Source organism: Ctenopharyngodon idella, chromosome 1 (genome assembly GCF_019924925.1).
Source record: "Ctenopharyngodon idella isolate HZGC_01 chromosome 1, HZGC01, whole genome shotgun sequence".
Lineage (NCBI taxonomy): Eukaryota > Metazoa > Chordata > Actinopteri > Cypriniformes > Xenocyprididae > Ctenopharyngodon > Ctenopharyngodon idella.
In genome coordinates this window covers 42,603,174-42,625,117 of record NC_067220.1, presented here as the reverse complement: position 1 = coordinate 42,625,117, position 21,944 = coordinate 42,603,174, and the positions used below count along the sequence as shown (strand labels likewise).

General features: G+C 38.1%; 2 protein-coding genes across 11 annotated transcripts in view; both read left to right on the top strand.

The window, feature by feature from the left end:
* The first annotated feature begins 608 nt into the window (after positions 1-608).
* On the top strand, positions 609-21,090 carry peli1a (pellino E3 ubiquitin protein ligase 1a). 5 transcript variants are annotated; one of them, XM_051917997.1, is made up of 7 exons: positions 609-718; positions 14,347-14,511; positions 14,588-14,717; positions 15,047-15,148; positions 15,297-15,494; positions 17,447-17,635; positions 19,630-21,090. In XM_051917997.1, exons 2-7 carry the CDS (start codon positions 14,441-14,443, stop codon positions 20,272-20,274), a joined length of 1,335 nt encoding a protein of 444 aa, XP_051773957.1. In that variant the 5' UTR covers positions 609-718; positions 14,347-14,440; the 3' UTR covers positions 20,275-21,090. The 5 variants fall into 5 exon arrangements, with proteins under 5 accessions (XP_051773957.1, XP_051773886.1, XP_051773720.1 ...); XM_051917926.1 differs by lacking the exon at positions 609-718 and adding an exon at positions 760-776; XM_051917760.1 differs by lacking the exon at positions 609-718 and adding an exon at positions 2,869-3,059.
* Positions 21,091-21,617: 527 nt separating this feature from the next.
* vps54 (VPS54 subunit of GARP complex) overlaps positions 21,618-21,944 on the top strand; it is a 17,963-nt gene continuing 17,636 nt past the window's right edge. For all 6 annotated transcript variants that reach the window (XM_051917335.1, XM_051917250.1, XM_051917005.1 and 3 more), the window contains exon 1: positions 21,618-21,784. The gene's annotated coding sequence lies outside the window, so the exon portion shown is untranslated. The remainder of the gene's footprint in view (positions 21,785-21,944) is intronic.

Below are 21,944 nucleotides of genomic sequence, written 5' to 3'. Positions count from 1 at the left end.
GCTGTGTCAGGGTTCACTGTTCTGTGGCTATGGTGCACGGCTGGTTTGAGATCTATAGATTCAATAAGATCACATGTTAACGACACGCTAATGTGTTACACAGACAAAGACTTCTAAAACAATATCTCTCTTTTCTATCTCCTACGCCCAACACACGCACACACACACTCAGACTTCAGGACTCCAGCCAAGCAGTCCTTTTGTTTCCCTCTCCAGTCCAAGTTCAGGGTATTTAAAACACACTGTAAACACACTCGTACTCATGGCAACTGTCGTCATGACGGCATGACAACAAGCCCTTGGCAGCTGGGGTAACTTAATATTTGCCTTGCGTTAGCATAACATTTTCATTATGTAAGGCCGTGGCAGAGAGGCGGCGCGCACCCATTGAAGTTCAGAGCAGTCAGCGCAGGACGGTTGCTATGTTGCTGTGTGTTGAGTTGCAACTGTGGCAACAAACCCATGCTGAAGTACTTCCTTTAGAGGAACATCTGGTGAAAAAAATGTCCCCGAGGCCTAGTGTGCTCTGAGAACGAGAGAGAGAGACAGAGTGAGGGGTGGGCTGGGCAGACAGACGGACAGACAGACAGACAGATATGAAACAGAACAGATGCATTATTGCCTCTGCCAGGCTTTTCATGGCTTTGCCTACGGCGGACGAATGAGGGAAATGTTTGAATGCTGTTGCTGTGTGTTGGAATCTGACTCACTTTAAAGGGTAATTTGGGGATTGCTTGGTTTCAAGAGAGACTAAAGGTTAAACAGCAGAAAAGTGTGTGAGTAAACGCATGGCTTTCCCTGTTTATATTTGTGTGGACTACACCCATGACTACACCTGTGTCCATTGAACACACCCTATCACTGCATGACAAACACTCGCTCACTCAAACAAACACGCATTTATGGGCTGCTGTCGAAATGAGAAACAGTGATGTCACCCTGTGATTTTATTCACGCTTTAAGATTGGTTCTGTTCTATTTTGCTACATTTTTATTGTCTGTTTGCTCAAATTCAGTTTGTCAAATTCTATTTAATTCTGTTATATTATGCCATATTTTGCTACAATCTATTATATCTTATACTACATAGCATACATTCTATTCTATTCGATTATATTCTATTATTTTGCTGTATGTTCTAATCTAGTCTGTTACATTCTGTTCTGTTCTATTATGTCATACTACAATCTATTTTATTGTATGCTATTATATGCCACATTCTATTCTATTCTATTCTATTCTATTCTATTCTATTTGGCTATATGTTCTAATATAGTCTGTTTATTCTAGTCAGTTACATTCTGTTCTGCTCTATTAAGTCATATTATGCTACATTCTTTTATATCTTATGCTATTATATGACACATTTTATTCTATTCTATTCTATTCTATTATTTTGCTGTATGTTCTCATCTAGTCTGTTACATTCACTTCTGTTCTATTACGTCATACTACAATCTGTTTTATTGTATGCTATTATATGTCGCATTCTATTCTATTCTATTCTATTCTATTCTATTTGGCTATATGTTCTAATATAGTCTGTTATTAGTCTGACTATAATAGTCTGTCTAATATAGTCTTCTAATCAGTTACATTCTGTTCTGCTCTATTATGCTACATTCTTTTATATCTTATGCTATTATATGACACATTCTATTCTATTCTATTCCATTCTATTATTTTGCTGTATGTTCTAATCTAGTCTGTTACATTCACTTCTGTTCTATTACGTCATACTACAATCTGTTTTATTGTATGCTATTATATGTCGCATTCTATTCTATTCTATTTGGCTATATGTTCTAATATAGTCTGTTATTAGTCTGACTATAATAGTCTGTCTAATATAGTCTTCTAATCAGTTACATTCTGTTCTGCTCTATTATGCTACATTCTTTTATATCTTATGCTATTATATGACACATTCTATTCTATTCTAAACATTTCTATTCTAATATTTCGCTATATGTTCTAATCTAGTCTGTTACATCCTGTTCTGCTCTATTAAGTCATATACTACATTATTTATTATCTTATGTTATTATATGACACATTCTATTCTATTCTTTTCTATTCTTATGTTCTAATCTAGTCTGTTACATTCTGTTCTGTTCTATTATGTCATACTACAGTATATTATATCTTATGCTATTATATGCCACATTCTATTCCATTCTATTATATCATATTCTTATATGTTCTAATCTAGTCTGTAACATTCTGTTCTGTTGTATTATATCATATTATGCTAAATGTTTTTATATCTTATGCTATTATATGACATTCTATTCTATTCTTTTCTATTCTATTCTTATGTTCTAGTCTGTAACATTCTGTTCTGTTGAATTATATCATATTATGCTAAATGTTTTTTATACCTTAGGCTATTATATGCCACATTCTATTGTATTCTATTGTATTTCTATTCTATTATTTTATTATATGTTCTAATCTAGTTTGTTACATTATGTTCTGTTCTATTATGTCATACTACAATATATTATATCTTATGCTATTATATGCAACATTCTATTCTATTCTATTCTATTCTATTCTATTCTATTCTATTCTATTCTGCTACATTCTAGCTCTGTTCTTTTGTGCTGTTGTTCTAAACTCCATTCTATTTATACTGCTGAAGTTATAAAATTTCTAAATAACTCAGTAAGTTAGTTATACAATGCTACACTTCCTGTTATGTTTGTAGGTCACTAACAACACTTTTCTGAGGCGATAAATACTACAAATCCGAAAATAAGTTAGGGATAGTTAAGGATTAACGGATGACTGCATTACCCATAACTCCTCGCGAAGCGCTCTGTGACGTCAGCTCTCACGCTTTGTAGACAGAAGCGGAGTGATTCTGGAGGTCTGTCAGTGCACTGAGACTGCTGGGGACATCCTGCCTCACTCCTTACATGATTTTATTTTAGCATTTATTCCGTCAAGCAGAACGTCTGTTGTCATTTATTTCCGACACTACCCGAGTCAGTCCAGCTGGAGTTTCTTTAGTTGGGCGCATATCTGAGAGGGCTCACTAAAAAGTCTTATTAGAGGTAAGCTGTTACCTTCAGTGAATGGAAATTAAAGCACTGTAATGCAATCCGAGCACATTTTTGGTTATGTCTGTGCACATCTTGACATTTATCTATTATGCAAACGTTTGCAAGAATTTTGCAACATTTTCCACTTAACTGCATCAGCAGAAATTAACTAAACTAAAATAACTCCTAATAATCTTATTAGTCTACGAAATATGCCTAAATACTCTGTGTCTGCGTAATGTAATTAACCTTAATATGATTCAAATGAGGAAAAAAAAAAAAGTTTCAAAGAGTTAAATGCTCCTCTTAAAGTGCCTGCTTTAAATTCTTTCTTCTATCGTATATTAAAATATTAATCCCTTATAGGCTAGATAAAATAATCAAGCAAAATCCTGTTTCTTTGTGGTGGGATGGTGGGGATTTGGTTGTCACTGATTGACCAGCAGCGTTGATTGATGGACAGCTGTCGGCATATTTGTCATGATATTGTGTGATTGTCAGCGTTAATATCTGAGGATGTTCTGAGGTTTGAAAGCTGCTGGAGTTTATAAAGAAGCGCTTCGTGTTTCTGAGTCTGTCTGAAGAGGCTCCGGATCTTCATCCGGCTCAATCCTCCTTCAGGCGCGCGCGTCTGTGCACTACTGAACCATCTTGACTCTCATTTCTGAGATTACAAACTCAATTTAAACTCGTCATGCAATGATAGAATTAGCATTACCGAAGTTTTGTAAACACCCCTTACAAAAACTGTGATATCTTCATATTAGCCACTTTCATCAAATATAAATAGGCTAAACAAACAGCAGATTCTGAAAAATTCTTACAACATTTGAAGGAGAAGTAGAAAAAAAATATTATGAAACAGTAGAAAAATAGCTGTAGTACAATTGTATATTTTTACTATGGAAAAGTTGTTTTATATTATTATATACAGTAAAGTAATTTACATTACTTTTATTAATTTAGTGGATGTTTGTCCATTTGCCCAATTTTTTCTTTGAAATAATGAAAAACACACACACAAAAATATTTTTTTTTATTGAGAAGCTTTTTCCTTTCACATCACCCTCTCTGAATAACGAAAACAGCTTGAACATTATATTTCCATTTTTTCACTGTTTTGTTGTGAAAATTTCCTCACTTCACTTCATTGAAAACATTGAAATGAACTTTTTGTCAGCTTTCTGTTATTTTGTGCAAACTCTCACATGCGGAAATGCATAATAAACATTCCAATTAAATTAAGTAACCTGAAACATTACAAAAATAAAAAAATAATTCGTTAGTTGAACCAAGAATCAATTACAGTGAATGTACTATGGCAGTTTGACATGAAACTCAGTATGGTAAAAAGCACATTTATTCTGTACTCAAACACACACACACACACACTGTCCCTTCACTCTCTTTGTTCTCCTTCTTCTCTTACACACACACTGTCTTCAGCTCTAGCCGATTCTCTGCTTTTGAATTTTAGGGTATTTTCTGCTCGTCATTCCATAATCATCAACCCCCCTTGTATGTTTAATTCCACATAAAACACTCATCCCTAAACTGTGTCCAAATAAGCTGTCAGAGTCTCTCTGGGACTGACGACTGCTATACAGGCGTGCTTGAACTCATTAATGCAGTGATTGTGTAAGAAGAGCAGACGAATGTAAAACCTTCTAGAAGTGTGTGTTATGATGGTCGCTCTCTTATACAACATTGAGGAAACGGTGTTCTGAAACCAAGAGCTTTTTGGAGAAAAAAAAGTAACTTTTTGATTTTAGAACTTGTGTTTATTGTTTGAACAGAGTCTATGCTGACAGATTCTGTAATTTCTTGAATATTTTGTTGAACACTTGTTGAAAGGATCAATGAGGTTCTGTTTTAGACTCAATTTTCAAAGACCATTTATGCTAAAAAGATTCTACAGAAGGTGAAATGTCTTAAATGATTGTGTAATACTTTCATGTTTAATTGGTTATTTCAAAATTTTCTACTGATAAATGTTTATTAGCTACTTAAATGTAATTAAATAAAAAAAATAAATTAATACCAAATCCATAAAATGATCCCATGATGGAATCCCATAAAAGAGTCCATCCCTGAGTCCCAATGTCCATACTATCCATCCTAAGTATGTGAGATTAGAATAAGTGTGTCCAAAAGCATAGTATGTTCTAAAAAAGTCCATGGATGGTCTACTGTTTCTGGTAGATTTTCAAAGTGTGAATCCATGTGTTTAACTCCACTTTTAGACATACACTCGGAAACTTCCCTAAGCACTTCCCCTCAGGGGAATCCCTGCCGCCATTTTGAAGTGTGTTCAACTTTGTCAAGTGGGGGACGGAAGTGTATTTGGACAGACCCTTGACCCCTCGATTTTGACAGAGGGAGCGAGTCTATTCAACATGCCCACTTCAGGCAGATCCATAGACCACAATGCACTATGATTGTGACATCACAGCAGAACGCTTTTAATTTACCCACGCAACTCTAGTGTATGATATTTGAGTTATTTTAACATTTAACCGAATAATATTTAAGACTAATAATAGTTTATTGTATTGTTCATTTTTGTCCGTGTAATTTTTTTAGCCCAAGCATACATACATGCCTATAGAATGATGCGTAAAAAAAATGATTAAAGTCCCCATGAAATCAAAATTGAAATTTGTTAGCCTTACTGTTATTTATAAGCTAGTTGCTCCAAAACAATGACAAAATGCGCATTTAGAAGATATAAGCATTCAAAACCTACAGTCCCTCACTTCTGATAATATCAACAATCATGCTGCTCTTCAGCGTCTTATCAAATCTTCTGTCCAATCAAATGCTCTGTAGAATCTGAAGCGTCCCGCCCCCTACAGTATAAACAGATGCTTAAGCTGCGGCTGAAATCGGTCACTTGTTCACGCATTTACTATTTTCTACATGGTGAATGGCACATAGTGCACTATATAGGGGACAGGGAACAGTGATTCAGACAGTGTAAATATGCTTTCCATCAGGGGGAATGAAGTCTGGTTTCATGTTAGTGTCACACGAACCACAGGGCACACAGTCTGCTCCGGTCCAGAGACACAAGAGCACAGAGCTGATCTTATCCGTGACTCGGCGCAGACCACAAAATGAATCGGACCCATTTAAATTCTGCACAGAATGATATATTTTAAAGGGATATGGATGAGATTAGGAGGAGAAACGGTTAGAGATTAGGAGGAAATTAAGGTTTTACCGAGCTCAACAGTTCTGGCCAAGCTGCGATATAAACAAAACGCTATTGGCTATTTTAAAAAAGGGGATTAGCTGTTTGATATGTCCCGCCCTGTCTTCCTGTTTCAGTGGAAATTACGTCAACACATTGAATAATGCTGCGCGTTCCAAGACACTTCAGTGGGCCTTTAAGGGAAAAAACTGTAAATAATAAATCAGCTCCATTGTGGATTTCAGTGATCAAGGGCTTGGAGCGTTTCATTTAAACACATTGAAAGGGTTCCACCAGTAGTGGGCACTCGTGTAACGTATGCAGTGACGTACATCAGAGTGAACGAGAAGGAGGGAAGTTAGTGAGAGAAGACATGAATAAAAATTGTTCTAAAAAACTACAAACATGGAGGATGTGCGCGACCGACAGTTAAGTAGAGAGGTTTTAGATGCGTTCACGCCATGTTGTAACTTGTAAAAAGCGTTCACGTCCTCGTAAGGCTCGTAAATACCGCTTGTAAGATGGGAATTGTCTGAAAGCTCCTACTTGTACCACGTGACGGCTGCACCACCTGACCACTGCAGATTCATTTAGGCGTTGATAGTGGTGCCGTAGAAATGCATAATTCCCAGTCCGAGGATGTAAACAGCTCCGAGTATAACATCACGTGTTGTCATCGTGAGACTATGGTAATTAACGGGATGCCGTGAATGCAGCATTAGTTAAAAGGGGTTTGAGTGACTAATAATCAACATGATAAAAATTATATATTTAATGTTATCTGTGTTATATTTCAATCTGCAACAACATGAACTTTTATAAGGATCTGTTTGGCTATTAACTTTGAAATGTGGAGGATGTTAACTATGACAAGATGATTGACAGGCCAGTTTACGGTGACAGGATGAGCATAACTATGTGACAGAGCGTCCGTTAAAGAGGCAATTTAACATGACAGTATGTCCCAAAAAAGAGTATATGCTTTTAGGGCGTAGTATATGTAGGTGAACTGGGACGCAGCATATATATGAAGCGACTTTAGGGTTCTTTATAGAAGCTTTTCTTCTAAAAGTGATGTTTGCATTGAATCAGAAACACTACAACAACTTTGCATTGTACATATAAGTTTGAGACAATAAGCCTTTGCAGCATTATCAAAACAGAGAGTTCTCTCTCTATTTCACTGCTAAAAGGCTGCGGTTAAACAAACAATCGTCCAACCGTCTCTCTCACACGTACAGTAGATGAAGTGAATTCAGGCGCTGTAAAGCAGCTCTCTCAGTCTCAGCATCGGCGTGGAGGTCGTGTGGGTGTGTGTCATAAAGGATCCTTTGTTGTTTGACAGTGAAGTCAGCCTTTGACTGGTGCGTCTGGTCGGGTGGGTCTATCCAGCGAGGGGCTTTCAGACACGGGGTGAATGAAGCTCTGTGTCGACGGAGCCACCTTCCCTCTGGAGCAGGAGGAAACACTCACACGGCCAGCACCATCACATCTGACCGTCATGATATTAGTGGTCCATTTGCTAAGGCAAGAGTCACTATTAGACTATTATTGCTCATGCTTTGGGTTTTTGTCAGTCTCACTTTTAAATAGGCCTGTTGCTTAATTCACGCCCCTCTCTTTTTGACCAATAATAACTACATTTATAGTCGGCATGAAACAGAAGTTGAGCTAGTCTTATCTATTGTGACGTCTATCTGAGTGAAACAGCTTTTCGAACAAGAACAAATGTGGGGCGGGGCTTGGTTTTGTCCATGTGGAATTGATTGGATGGTTGTGGTGCCCGTGCCCGTGCGAGCAATTCGTCTGGGCCGACGGAAGGATATAGACTACGTAAATTTACTATACTTCATTCTTCATAAATATTTACTTTGCAACGGGCCGGCCCACATTATCCAGCGGCCCACTGGGAAAACTCCCGGTACTCCCGATGGCCAGTCCGCCCCTGGATCCCGCCTTCGTGCCAGTAAACACATCGTCAGAGAAGAGATAATGCTGCAAGAGGAAGGGGAAGTTATTTTGATTAAAGATTACAAGGGCACGTGAATTAAAAAAACGAATGATGTGCACGAATAAATCATTTATAATAAATACTGCAATACTCCATTATAAAACAAGTTTTGATTGCATTGTGACTTTAAGAAGTTTATTTTGCTTAACTGTGCGAGGAAAATAATTATCGCTGTTCACGTAAAATGAAAGCTTTAAAATGAAGACCAAGCAGAAGCCATTGTGAGTGAGCTGGTGTCATGAGAAATCGAGTCCCCACAAGGAATCAGGTCTCCTTTAGGGCCCAGGTGGTAATGCCTGATCAGAAGTTGTTACCGTGATGTTTAGACTAATTATAACCTATTTCACTATTATATGTTTATTACATTAAGTGCACAAACAACATGCTTAAAAAATAAAATTGCATGTATTGCATTATAAAAAATAAAAAAAAAAAACTGGAAAGACAGCCGTGCCTAAAAATTTATTTTTTTATAAGGATAAGGATTGTTGCAACATACTATGTTCTGTTAAAGTAATTTGATATTAATTTTACACAATAATAGCAATGTGGTATAGTATATAATATTACTATTATAAATTTTAATAAATTAATTGTCATGCTAAGTACACACAAACATCATTCATTTGAAACATGTAATTGGGAACTATATTGGAACCAAAAAACATACCCTAATATAATATAAGCTAAGATAAGCTAGCAGGCTAATCGGGTAGATGTATGCTATGCTAGTACATAAGCAACTAAAAAAATGAGAAATGCTTACATTCACAACCTATAGCTTCAGTTATAGTATATAAACCATGTCATTTAAAAGACATTAATGGTCATTATAACGCATTTTAAACTATATAAATCATAACGTGATTTTGCAGGAATTATAATCAGGTGCTAAAAATACTATCCATTAAAAGTCCGTTGAACCAATGGGATCACTCGGCGTCCTAAAGAAGACCCGATTCCTGGGGGGACTCGATTTCTCACCACACCGGTATAGTGACAAATCGGGTCCCCCCTGAAATCGGGTCTCTATAGAGTACCTCAGAGATTATGTGTTTTTGTAGGCCAACCCGGAAGTTAGCGGCGCATGGGTTCCCTCAATCGAAAGCCTATGCATTTTTCCCATAGACTTTTGGAAAAGTGCAAAAAATAAGCTATGTGTTTAACAAAGGGTTATGACACTTACATGTTTTGTCTATCAAGATAATCTTTACAAGTTAACACAACATTTATACATCTTGAAGCCTAAATAAGGTCGTCAGATATAAAAAGCTAACAGTAGGCTATAAACGGACTACAGCACACCATGGTCGCGGATCAACGTCACCACCACCAAGCTTCCTCAAAAAACAACTTTATTTAAAAACATGCTAGCTGATTATGATCTACGCTGTGTATGAATACTTATCCACTTTCTCATGAGAAATGCTGTCCAAACGTCCTGTTTGTCATGATGACGTCTAAAGTCCCCGGCAAAGGAAGTAGTCCCTTTTAGCAATTTGTTAGCAACGGCCGTTTTTAAGACACAATAAAGGTTTAAAAAATCACAAGCGGGTTATAACTGGTGTGTTTTATGTCATAGATCAAAACGTGAAAATATTTAGAGGCTATGTTAATCACAGACCTTATTTCAGGCAATTTAGCAAAAACCCATTCAAAAAACCCATTGACTTTAGGGCGATGGAACCGGAAATCCTAAAATAAATAAAAAATTAATAATGATGTTCAATTATTCACCTAGTTCGGCCAAAGTGGTTGGCTGAAATCAACAAAAGGCAACATTTCGCTATTATTATTATTATTATTATTATTTATTAACAGTTAAGTGTAAGAAATTACGTTCAGTTCTTACGCATTATAGTATGCGTATTTTAAATTAATATCATAAATATCATATAATCATTAACTGACAGTTTGTGGAGAACCGATTTGTAATGACACTGGTTGTTTCGGAAATGGGCGGTGTCAACACGGCCTCATGTTGATTTCAGCCAATCACTTTGGCCAAACTAGGCGCATGATTAATATTCATGAGTCCATCCGCCTGCAGCAATCGCGCGACAGAAGCAAAGCTGCTGAGTGAGGAAATGCGATCTACCTGAGGAAAAACGTTTGCGAAAAGAGAAGATGTCCGTGACAATTGTAAGTTAATGTTAAATAGATAGATATAAACTTTTCATTCATACACGGTTAATTAAATTTTTAGTACTACATATTAAGGTTTTATCACGCTATAAAAACGTGTGATGTTTCTTAAACGTTCGTAAATATTCAACTTCCACCTGAATGTCTCTCTTATCATTACTTGCTATTAATTTTATAAGTGATCAGAAGATTTTCACCTGGTGGACAATAACATAACACCCTAGCAACCCCCCAGCAACTGCCTAGCTATCTTTATTTTTAACCCAAATGCTACACCGGACCAGAAATCTCAGCTAAGCTCCTTCACTCATATGCATATGTGTGTGTGTGTGTGAATTCACAGAAACTGATCATAAATCACAGTTCATCATTAGCAAACGTGCATACTTCAAAGAGCACAAGCCCAGAGAGGTGTGTGCCCTACATCAGCCAGTGTATACTGCGTTGCTGTGGAAACACTGCGCTGTGTTGTAGCCGGCTGGCAAGAGTGCAAATGTCTTCTGTATTCTGAGCAAATGTCTGGCATGGATACAGGGACGAGGCGGGGTGTGACACACACACACACACACACACACACACACAGCACAGCACATACTGCCCTTAGGGCTGACAGTATATGTCCTTAAGAAACATGTCTAGCTTTGTGTGGTTAGGTTAGTGTGTGTGACAGGCAGGAATGAGTTGAGGAGTTTATTCACACTAAGTCTTTCTGTCAGACAGATGATTAAGTGCTTTGAGCCAGGATCAGATATCCGCACTGTTTCGGAGAGCTCTCTCTGGGTCATTCATACAGACCTACAGGAAAGAGAGTGTGCGGATGAAGGCAGGAGGTTTGCACATTTACACATATAACTGGCTTGTTGTTAGTTATGCAATTGCTAAGAAAATTAATCGCACAGTTGCATTACTCCTCTAATACTCAGTACACACAGCTGTTTGTATTTCTCTGTTGACTTTGTGCTTGTGTTTGTTTGTTTCATGATTTATGCTTTTGTCTGGACCAACATAAAAAAGTAATCAGATTATATTACTTAAAATGTTAGTAACTACAAGTTTTGTCTTGTCCAGACAGTCTTGCGTTTATTTTTTGTTTGTTGATTTGTTTTGCTCATTTATGTTTGTTGTTTTGTAGTTGTGTTTGTTTGTTGGCTGATTTGTGTGTGTGTATGTTTGCTGCTTTACATTTTTATTTATGTTCATTTCTTGCTTCGTTTGTTGCTTTGCTGTTTGTTTAGTTATGCTGGTACACTTATGCATATTTTTGTTTTGTTTGTTTGTTGCTTTGTAATCATGTTTGTTGATTTGTATTTGTGCCCTATCATACACCCGACGCAAGTGTTTTATGCTATTTTCAGCCCGACGCAGTTATCATTTTCACTTTTTCGAATCCACTTTTGCTAGTTTAACGACATGAAAAATGGTCGGCACATCCGGAGCATGGTCTAAAAGGGTTGTCCCTAGTCTCTTAAAGGATTAGTCCACTTTCAAATTTCCTGATAATTTACTCACGCCCATGTCATCCAAGATGTCCATGTCGCTCTTTCTTCAGTTGAAAAGAAATTAAGGTTTTTGATGAAAACATTCCAGGATTATTCTCCTTATAGTGGACTTCAATTGGCCCCAAACGGTTAAAGGTCAAAATTACAGTTTCAGTGCAGCTTTAAAGTGATTTAAACGATACCAGATGAGGAATAAGGGTCTTATCTAGCGAAACGATCGGTCATTTTTAAAAAAAATTAAAATGTATATACTTTATAAACACAAATGATTGCCTTGCAAGTGCTTCCGCCAGACCGCCTTCCATATTCTTCAAAAAGCTTACGCTGTATGTCCTACACCTTCCCTATTCTACTTACGGAAAAAATGGAACTGGCGCCGCGTTCGTTCTGTAAGTTGAATAGGAAAGGCGTAGGACATACAGCACCGATCGTTTCGCTAGATAAGACCCTTATTCCTCGTCTGGTATCATTTAAATCCCTTTGAAGCTGCACTGAAACTGTAATTTTGACCTTTAACCGTTTGGGGTCCGTTGAAGTCCACTATAAGGTGAATAATCCTGGAATGTTTTCATCAAAAACCTTAATTTCTTTTCTACTGAAGAAAGAACGACATGGACATCTTGGATGACATGGGGGTGAGTAAATTTTCAGGAAATTTTAATTTGAAAGTGAACTAATCCTGATTGAATGAGTCATGGGTGTGTTTTGGGTGTAACGTGCAATAAACCAATCACAGTCTCATCTCCCATTCCCTTTAAAAGCCAGTTGCACTCACACCATGGCGGATTTGCTATTTACATGGCAGAATGTGCAAGCAGGAAAAACTAAATGCTTCTCTAGTGAGGAAACGGATCTGCTCGTACACAAGATTAAAGCATGGGGGCAGACCATCTACGGGAAAAGCCGGATTCCACCAAAGCATTTTTATCTTTATGCACACAATAATAATCTTTTACATTGTAATCCTTTTATTTTTAATATTTGGCATGTTTGTGTGCTGCTGCGCATCCCTGTGTGTGTATTTAGCAGAGTGTACATGCGTTGTGCACCCGCATATAGGCGCATATTACTAACGTGCTCTTTAAATAACAAAAAAAAAAAAAAAACTGCGTTTTTGTTGGTCAGTGGTGCTGTCGTTTTCAGTTCCTCAAAATAGCAACACGCCAACAATGCGCCTGAACACACCTCGTTTTCAGATCAGCACGCCCATGGGTGAACAGATGGGCGTAAATGCATTTCCTATTTAAACAATGTGCCGCAGGACGTGAAAATGATTACTGCGTCGGGCTGAAACTAGCAAAAAACACTTGCGTCACGCCTGGCGTTGCATTGCCTGGGTGTATGATAGGGTCCAAAGGATGCAAGTTGCCTTTAGAAATCACTGAAGAGGAAGAAGGACACACCCTAAGTGCACCTGCGCCGTGTGCTTCAGACCATGCAACTTAGATCGTTCAAATAGGGTCCTTTATGTGTCTTTGTTGTTTTTTTTTAGCTTATTTAAGTTTGTGGATTTCTAATTGTTGTTTTGCAGTTGTTTAATTTGTCCATGCGTATGTTTGCTGCTTTGCATTTTTATTTATGTTTGTTTAATTTTTTGCTTTGCTGAGTTGTGCAGGTGCGTGTTTGTTGCTCAGCACATTTCTTGTGCATGTTTTCTTTGGTTTGTTGCATTGCACTTGTGTTTGTTTGTTGATTTGTGCTTGTGTGTGTTGCTTTGCATGTTTATTTATGTTTTGTTTGTTTGTTGCTTAGCACTTGTCGTAAAATTGTGCTTGTGTGTGTTGGTTTAAACATTTATTTATGGTTGTTTTATAGTTATGTTTACACTGGTGTTTGTTTGTTTGTTTGTTTGTTTTGCCAACCACCTGTTTTTATTTGTTATTTGATTTGCATTTATGTTAGAGTTTGTGTTTTGCACTTGTTATGCACTAGCACTGTCATTTGTGGCTGTAAGAGTTGATGTTTTTGTGTCGGAAACAGGGATGTCTGTCGCCTGCTATTTTTATGTTTGTGGTTTTTATCGCGTGTCAGCGTTGACTGACTTTTCATGACCGCTTGACCCTGACGGAGCAAAACAACACTGATGCCAACCCACACTGAGAGGAAGTGAAACCATCTCAGCGATATTTGTGGAAGACCTCCTGCTTCATATTTGAAGACCTCTTTATTTACTTGTGTGCTATTGGACTTTTTTGTTTATATTCTTTTTCTATTATGTTTGTTATTTTTATTGTTTTTTGCTCTGCTTTGGTGCAGTATATTCTCAGTGGCGCCTCCCTGCAGGTGGGAATAAGACTAACATTCGAGGCATTAGATTTTGTGCTACTTTAAAAGGCGTGTGTTCGGAGAAAGAACTAAACCGTGAATCATCAGAGGCATCTGTTGCTTAGTCATTCGTTTAGGGCCACAGATTAACATAACCTGCTTTTTTGTGTTTTCATGTCTTTGCAGATGTCTTCTGGTGAGGCTGTGATGGTACTGAGGAAGTAAGATCAAAGATCAAAAGACAAAAAAGCTGATATATTTCAGAGGAAGTCTTTGAGCGATGTTGGCCCCCGAGCAGGAGCTGCTGAGCTCTTCTAAACCCGTCAAATACGGAGAGCTCATCATCCTCGGGTAAGGCTTGCATTTATGCTTAAAGTAAATGTTAGTAATGCAAGATTGTGGACCAACGTTTTGGTCTGCTGCACAGCTACAACGGCTCTCTACCGAACGGAGACCGGGGCAGGAGGAGAAGTCGTTTTGCTCTGTTTAAGAGACCCAAAGCCAATGGAGTCAAACCCAGCACCGTCCACAGCACATGCAGTCCACAGACCGCCAAGGTACACGCCCGTTTTCCCGATAATCATCTTTATATGTCTTTAAAACTTTATTGCTCATTTATATGTGTCACATTGGATTTTTAAGGGCTTCTGCACAAGCCGAGTGTTTAAATGTGAGCTGTTTTCCTTATCATTCTTCACTTTTACATGTGCATCTAAAGCATGTTGCATTTAATTCATGTAGCATGCAAGATATTTTATCTTCATGCTTCACTGTCATCTGTTGCTCCTGCATGTTGTGAATCTGATCAGTGAGCTGTATCCTTACTTGACTGATGTAAATGAAATGAACTAGTCTGCTCATGACAAGGGTTTTGGTGTTTCTGCAGGCCATCAGCAACAAAGGTCAGCACAGTGTGTCGTACACGCTGTCCCGGGCGCAGACGGTAGTGGTGGAGTACACTCACGACAGCACCACTGACATGTTTCAGGTTTGTCTTCTTGGTGGATTTGTGCTGTTACCTGATGTACATCCTTTAAACTAGTGAAAGCTGATCATATCTGTCATTGATATTTTGCTCCTTGTGTGATTTCCCCTTCATCATTGCACAAACCCTATAAAAACATATTTTTTTGCAGATTGGCCGGTCCACTGAAGGCCCCATTGATTTTGTGGTGATGGACACGGCTCCTGGTTGTCATGGTAACAGTGACACGCTGTCGTCTCAGAGCACCATATCGCGATTCGCGTGTCGGATCGTGTGTCAGCGAGCCCCGCCCTACACCGCGCGCATCTACGCCGCCGGCTTCGATTCGTCCAAAAGCATCTTCCTGGGGGTGGGTCAAACACACTCTCTCCTCTCTAACAGTCTTTCACACTCATCCATCCATCCATCCATCCGTTCCACGATGCATTCATGTGTTCACCTATCACTGATCCTGGAGAGGCTGAAAATTAACAAGTGAGTGAGTGAACAATTCATGAAGAGAATGATCAACACTGCCGTTCATTAGTTTGGGTCAAATTTTTTTACTGACCCCAAACTTTTGAACAGTAGTCTATGTGAGTGAATGAATGAATCAGTAAATAAAGTGAGCAAATTAGTAAATCAGTGAATTAAGTGAGTAAATAAATGAATCTGTGAATGAAGTGAGCGAATGAATGCATCAGTGAATAAAGTGAAGAATAAAACAGTGAATGAAGTGGGTGAATGAATGAATCAGTGGATGAAGTGAGTGAATGAATCAGAAAATGAAGTGAGCGAACGTCTGAATCAGAGAATGAAGTGGGTGAATGAATGAATCAATGGATGAAGTGAGCGAATGAATCAGAGAATGAAGTGAGCGAACGACTAAATCAGAGAGTGAAGTGGGTGAATGAATAAATCAGTGAATGAAGTGAGTGAATGAAGTAAACAAACAAATGAATCAGAGAATGAAGTGAGCGAATGAATGAATCAGTGAATTAAGTAAAGGAATAAATGAATCAGACAATGAAGTGAGCGAATGAATGAATCAGTGAATGAAGTGACTGAATTAATGAATCAGTGAATAAAGTGACTGACTGAATGAATGAATCAGTAAATGGAGTGACCGTCTGAATCAGAGAATGAAGTTGGTGAATGAATGAATCAATGGATGAACTGAGCAAATGAATCAGAGAATGAAGTAAGTGAACGACAGAGTCAGAGAATGAAGTGGGCGAATGAATAAATCAGTAAATGAGGTGAGTGAATGAATGAATCAGTTAATGGAGTAAACGAATGAATCAGAGAATGAATCATGAACGAATTAATGAATCAGTGAATGAAGTGAGGTAATTAATGAATCAATGAATAAAGTGACTGAATGAATGAATCAGTAAATAAAGTGAGCAAATGAATGAAACAGTGAATGAAGCGAGTGAATGAATGAATCAGAGAATGAAGTGAGCGAATGAATGAATCAGTGAATAACGTGAGCGAATGAATGCATCAGTGAATGAAGGAGCGAATTAATGAATCAACGAATGAAGTGAGCTAATTAATGAATCAGTGAATGAAGTGAGTGAATGAATCAGAAAATGAAGTGAGCAAACGTCTGAATCAGAGAATGAAGCGGGTGAATGAATGAATCAATGGATGAAGTGAGTGAATGAATCAGAGAATGAAGTGAGCGAACGACTGAATCAGAGAATAAAGTGGGTGAATGAATAAATCAGTGAATGAAGTAAACAAACGAATGAATCAGTGAATGAAGTGAGGTAATTAATGAATCAATGAATAAAGTGACTGACTGAATGAATGAATCAGTAAATAAAGTGAGCAAATGAATGAATCAGTGAATGAAGTGAGCGAATGAATGAATCAGTGAATGAAGTGAGCGAATGAATCAGAATGGAGTGAATGAATGAATCATTGAATGAAGTGAGTGAATCAGTGACTGAAGTGACCGAATGAATGCATCAGTGAATGAAGTGAATGAATGAATAAATCAGTGAATGAAGTGAGCGACCGTCTGAATCAGAGAATGAATTGAGCGAAGGAATGAATCAGAGAATGAAGTGGGTGAATGAATGAATCACTGACTGAAGTGAGCAAAGGAATGAATCAGAGAATAAAGCGAGCAAATTAATGAATCAGTGGATGAAGTAAATGAAAGAATGAATCACTGAATGACGTGAACGAATGAATGAATCAGTGAATGAAGTAAACGAATGACTGAATCAGAGAATGAAGTGAGCGAATGAATGAATCAGAATGAATGCATGAACGAATGAATGAATGAACCTGTTTTTCCTCTGTCCTCAGGAGAAAGCGGCGAAATGGTGGTGCGCTGACAGCCAGATGGACGGACTGACCACAAACGGCGTGCTGGTGATGCGACCGCGACACGGCTTCACCTGCGAGTCCAAACCGGGCGCCTGGAGAGAGATCTCGGTCTGTGGAAACGTCTTCACGCTGCGAGAGACGCGGTCAGCTCAGAAACCCGGCAAACTGGTGAGAGTTTCTCAAATGTAACCATACATTAATTAATAGACTTTCTCATTAAACTCACAACCAAAGTGAGGGCCGAGAATCACTGAGGCATACTGTCAAAACAAGGTCAAAACTTCACCATAGCGACATTTTGGTGATGCACAGATAAACATTAGGGTAAGATTTCCTTGTTGTGTTACGCTAACATCACCATGACAACAAAATTCCCAACGTCCTTATCTGGAATCTCACACACACACACATACACACACACACGCACACACCAGAAGTGTTATGCAGATTTGCAGTGTGAATAAGAATTTGTATATTTGTATCTTTTCAATCAGTGATCGCCCACAGAGACTAAGTGAGCACAAAGCTTGTGTCATGTCCTGTATGTTTGTGTTTGTGCGCTGTTGTGCGTGATATGACTCCCGTCCAACTGAAAAGTTTGTTGTGTTGTTAAAATCTGGTCTCCATGGTGTCAGAAGTCCTGTCCGTAACCTCGCCATGCAGCTTTTTTTCTGGATGCACAGTGTGTGAGAATGAGATGTTATGAAAAGGCGGTCGGTGGTAAACAACTGCAATCCTGAAAATCTCTTAGTTCCTCTATTTCTCAGTATCTGTTGGGCACAGTTTTATAGCTCATGATGGGTCTTATTGGAAGTTGAATCTCACAAACAAATGATTAATTCACCCAAAAATCAAAGAAAGAAATAAAACATTACGTTTTACTTAAATGGCATGAAAATGGCATGTTTTTAGATTTTTTTTTTTTGTGCATTGTGGCACAAAAACAGTTTTTGTAAGCTTTCCTTATCATGTTAACTATACTTTTGTGCTGTGAATTGTGGAAATGCAGTATTTGCACCTGTGTAAACTCATCTGTATATACGTGGTGGGCGTGTTTTGTGTGTCTGTCTGACCGAGATTTGGAGATGTCGGCTGGATTTGTGTGGCTGGGCTGAGACGGCAGACCCGAGGTGACGCTGGGAGGGTTCGCTGGCTATTTTGTGCTCTCTAAATAGTGGATGTGGTATGGATTTGTTCCATTATGACTCTGTATGGGCTCACTGTATGTTTTCTGACTCACTGCAGACCTGAGCGATCATGTTTGAAGAGCATGTGGATTAATGCATAAATAAGAGCGCCATCTAGCGGGTGGTTTGAGTCAGTGCAGATTGAACTTTTCTTAACTCCTGAGACAGAAACCATTCGATTAGGCAGGCACATTAATCGATTGATATCTGATCATTTTATGATTATTCTGATTAAATTTTTAACAGAAGTGGCTATTTTCCCATGTGTCAGTTCCAAATGCCATCTTTGTCAATGGATAATAAGCACCTGAAAATATAAAATATATGGCAAATTAATAAAAAATAATATAAAATTACAAAAATGTTTATTAAATTATAATTATGTATAATTATATAAATATTTAATATATTATAATATATTTGATGTATTATATATTTTTCATTATATATTTTTTATATTTTATATATTATATTCTGTGTGTGTGTGTGTGTGTATATATATATATATATGCATTTGTATTAATTTTTATGCATGTATATATATTATATATATTTTTATTATTCTATTTAGTCATTTTATGATTATTTTATATTATATATATTATATTTTTTCCATTAAATATTTATCAAAATATGTATATAAATATATATATATATATTTTTTCTTCATTAAATGTTTTTATTCTGTATGTGTGTGTATATATATATATATACACACACACACAGAATAATAAATATTTAATAATAACAAATTTTTTTTTATATAAAAGTATAAAATATATGAAATATAAATTATTTAAAATGTTGGCACTTTCCTAAACATCCCACACTTAAAAGATTCTCTAGCTATACCTTTATTTTTCCATGATGTTTAACCAAAACAAATTTCCGAAGTTTAATACTTAATGTTCGGGGATTGTTCAAATCAATATGTATGTGCAAAATGTAAAGTTCTATTTCTTTCTCTGTCTCTAGGTTGAAAACGAGTCTCAGGAGTTGACGGACGGCACGTTAATCGATCTGTGCGGTGCGACTCTCCTGTGGCGTTCGGCAGAAGGCCTGTCCCGCACGCCCACCCTCAAACACCTGGAGGTGCTGCGGCGGGAGCTGAATGCGGCGCGGCCGCAGTGTCCCGTGGGCCTCCGAACGCTGGCCTTCCCCAGCTTAGATCGCTCCTTCAGAGGCACGGCCCACGAAGACCAGCCCTGGGCCTACCTGCACTGCGGACACGTGCACGGATACCACGCCTGGAGGGGGCGCCGCAGGGTCACGAAAGAGGGCTCGACCGAGGAGGAGGACGACGAGTCCGAGGCAAAAGAGGAGACGGAGCAGGAGCCACTGAGGGAGGGCGAGAGAGAGTGTCCGCTGTGCCGCACACGTGGTTTGTACGTGCCGCTCAAGCTGGGCCGCGAGTCAGGCTTCTATCTGGACGGCGCACCTCCGACGCACGCCTTCAACCCCTGTGGACACGTGTGTTCGGAACGGACGGCAGCGTTCTGGAGTAAATTGCTGCTGCCGCACGGATCTCACGGCTTTTATCCCGCCTGCCCGTTCTGCATGAGGCCACTCCCTCGCGAGACCAAGGTCGTGAGACTGATCTTTCAGGGGCCGCTGGACTGAGTGTGTGTGCCTGTGTTTTTAAGACTCTTACGTGCCAAACTGCCAGCACACATATTCAGCTCTCTGATTTTCCCACAAGCCATCTGTTCTCTGCACTGCCAGCTGTCTGACCGGACGGAGCGAAGCCTTCGTCGTACATTCAGTAGTTTTCTGTTAAAAGTGACTGTGCTTGAGCTGCAAAAACTAACATTAAAGTCAGCATGAAATCAATCATTCTTATTTTTTATGAAAAATCACAGTATTTATTATAAATGATTTTTCTTTGCACATCATTATCATAGAGAAGAGATGTTGCCCCTCCCTCTTGCAGCGACATCTCTTCTCTGATGATGTGTTTACTGTTGTGAGGGCGGGGCAACCTGTCAATCACACGAGCTCCACCAATAGCAAACCACAACCATCCAATCAATTCCCCATGTAAAAATCAAGCCCCGCCCTACATTTGTTCTTGTTTGTGAAGACGTTTCATTTGGATATACATCACAATAGGGAAGAAAAGACTAGCTCAAGTTCAGTTTCATGACTTTAACATTCTTTACCTGTTATGAATCTGTATGAATACACTTCAGTGGGTGTGTAAACCTGTTTTCTGAATTTTCCTTTCATTTGTGCTTGTTTCAAAATGCAACAGATTATCACCTCGAAAAATGCCAATGATTTTCATAATCAAGTTTGAAATGAGGTTGTTATATTATGTTATAATGTATATATATATATATTAAAACTGTGTTGTTGCATTTTCTCAGAAATGTTTTGTATCATTCTTAAAGAATAAAGGTAATAGCTCATATTTCAATAAAACACTGAGCACTTTTCCACCTGTATTTAACATTTTAAAATGGTCAGACAGATGTAATATAGAAAGAAATAGAGAAAGAAAGCTGAATAAATGAATGAACAAACAGAAAGAAAGACATAATAAATAATAAAAAAATGAATGAATGACAGAAAAAATTAAAGAACAAAGAAATGAATGAAAAGAAATCAGAACGAATGACTGTTTTGCACCAAAGCATAGCATTCACAAGCAAAAAGACAATAAACAAGATATACGAGGGTTTCAATGCATGAAATTCAGAACTAGCGTATTATATCTTATAAGTTTTAAACCATAGAAGAGTTTTACAAGCAACTTTGAAAAATTTAGATACATAAATCTTTGTTAAAAACAGAAAAAGAACGTAATTTCTTCAAAATATACGTTACATTTATGAATGTAAAGTTTTGCAAGGAATAGTAATAAATAACTATAAACCAAAATAACACATTTTTTAGCAAACGTTTGGAAGTAAACTGCTTTTACAGCGAACTAATGATTGTATGACGGAGTGAGATTAGTCTTGTACGCGTTGACAACTTGTAAACCGGAAGTGTCTGCGTTGCGCGCGTAGTGCATTATGGGCCGGTGACCGGCGGACCGCTGAGTGTGTGATATGAGCCCGTCTGTGAGGATGTGAGCGGGATCTGACGATATTATGATCTCCAGGAGCTGCTTTATTTCATATTACAGGTACTCGCCATCGCAGACACACGCCGCAGTGTTTATGAGTGAACGAGAGGCGCTTTAATGGCGGTGAAGCGGATGTTTATGATGATTAGCGCTCAGGCTAGCAGCGGCTCATTACGTGTAACACACAATAACAAACTCAACACACGAAACTACTGGATTT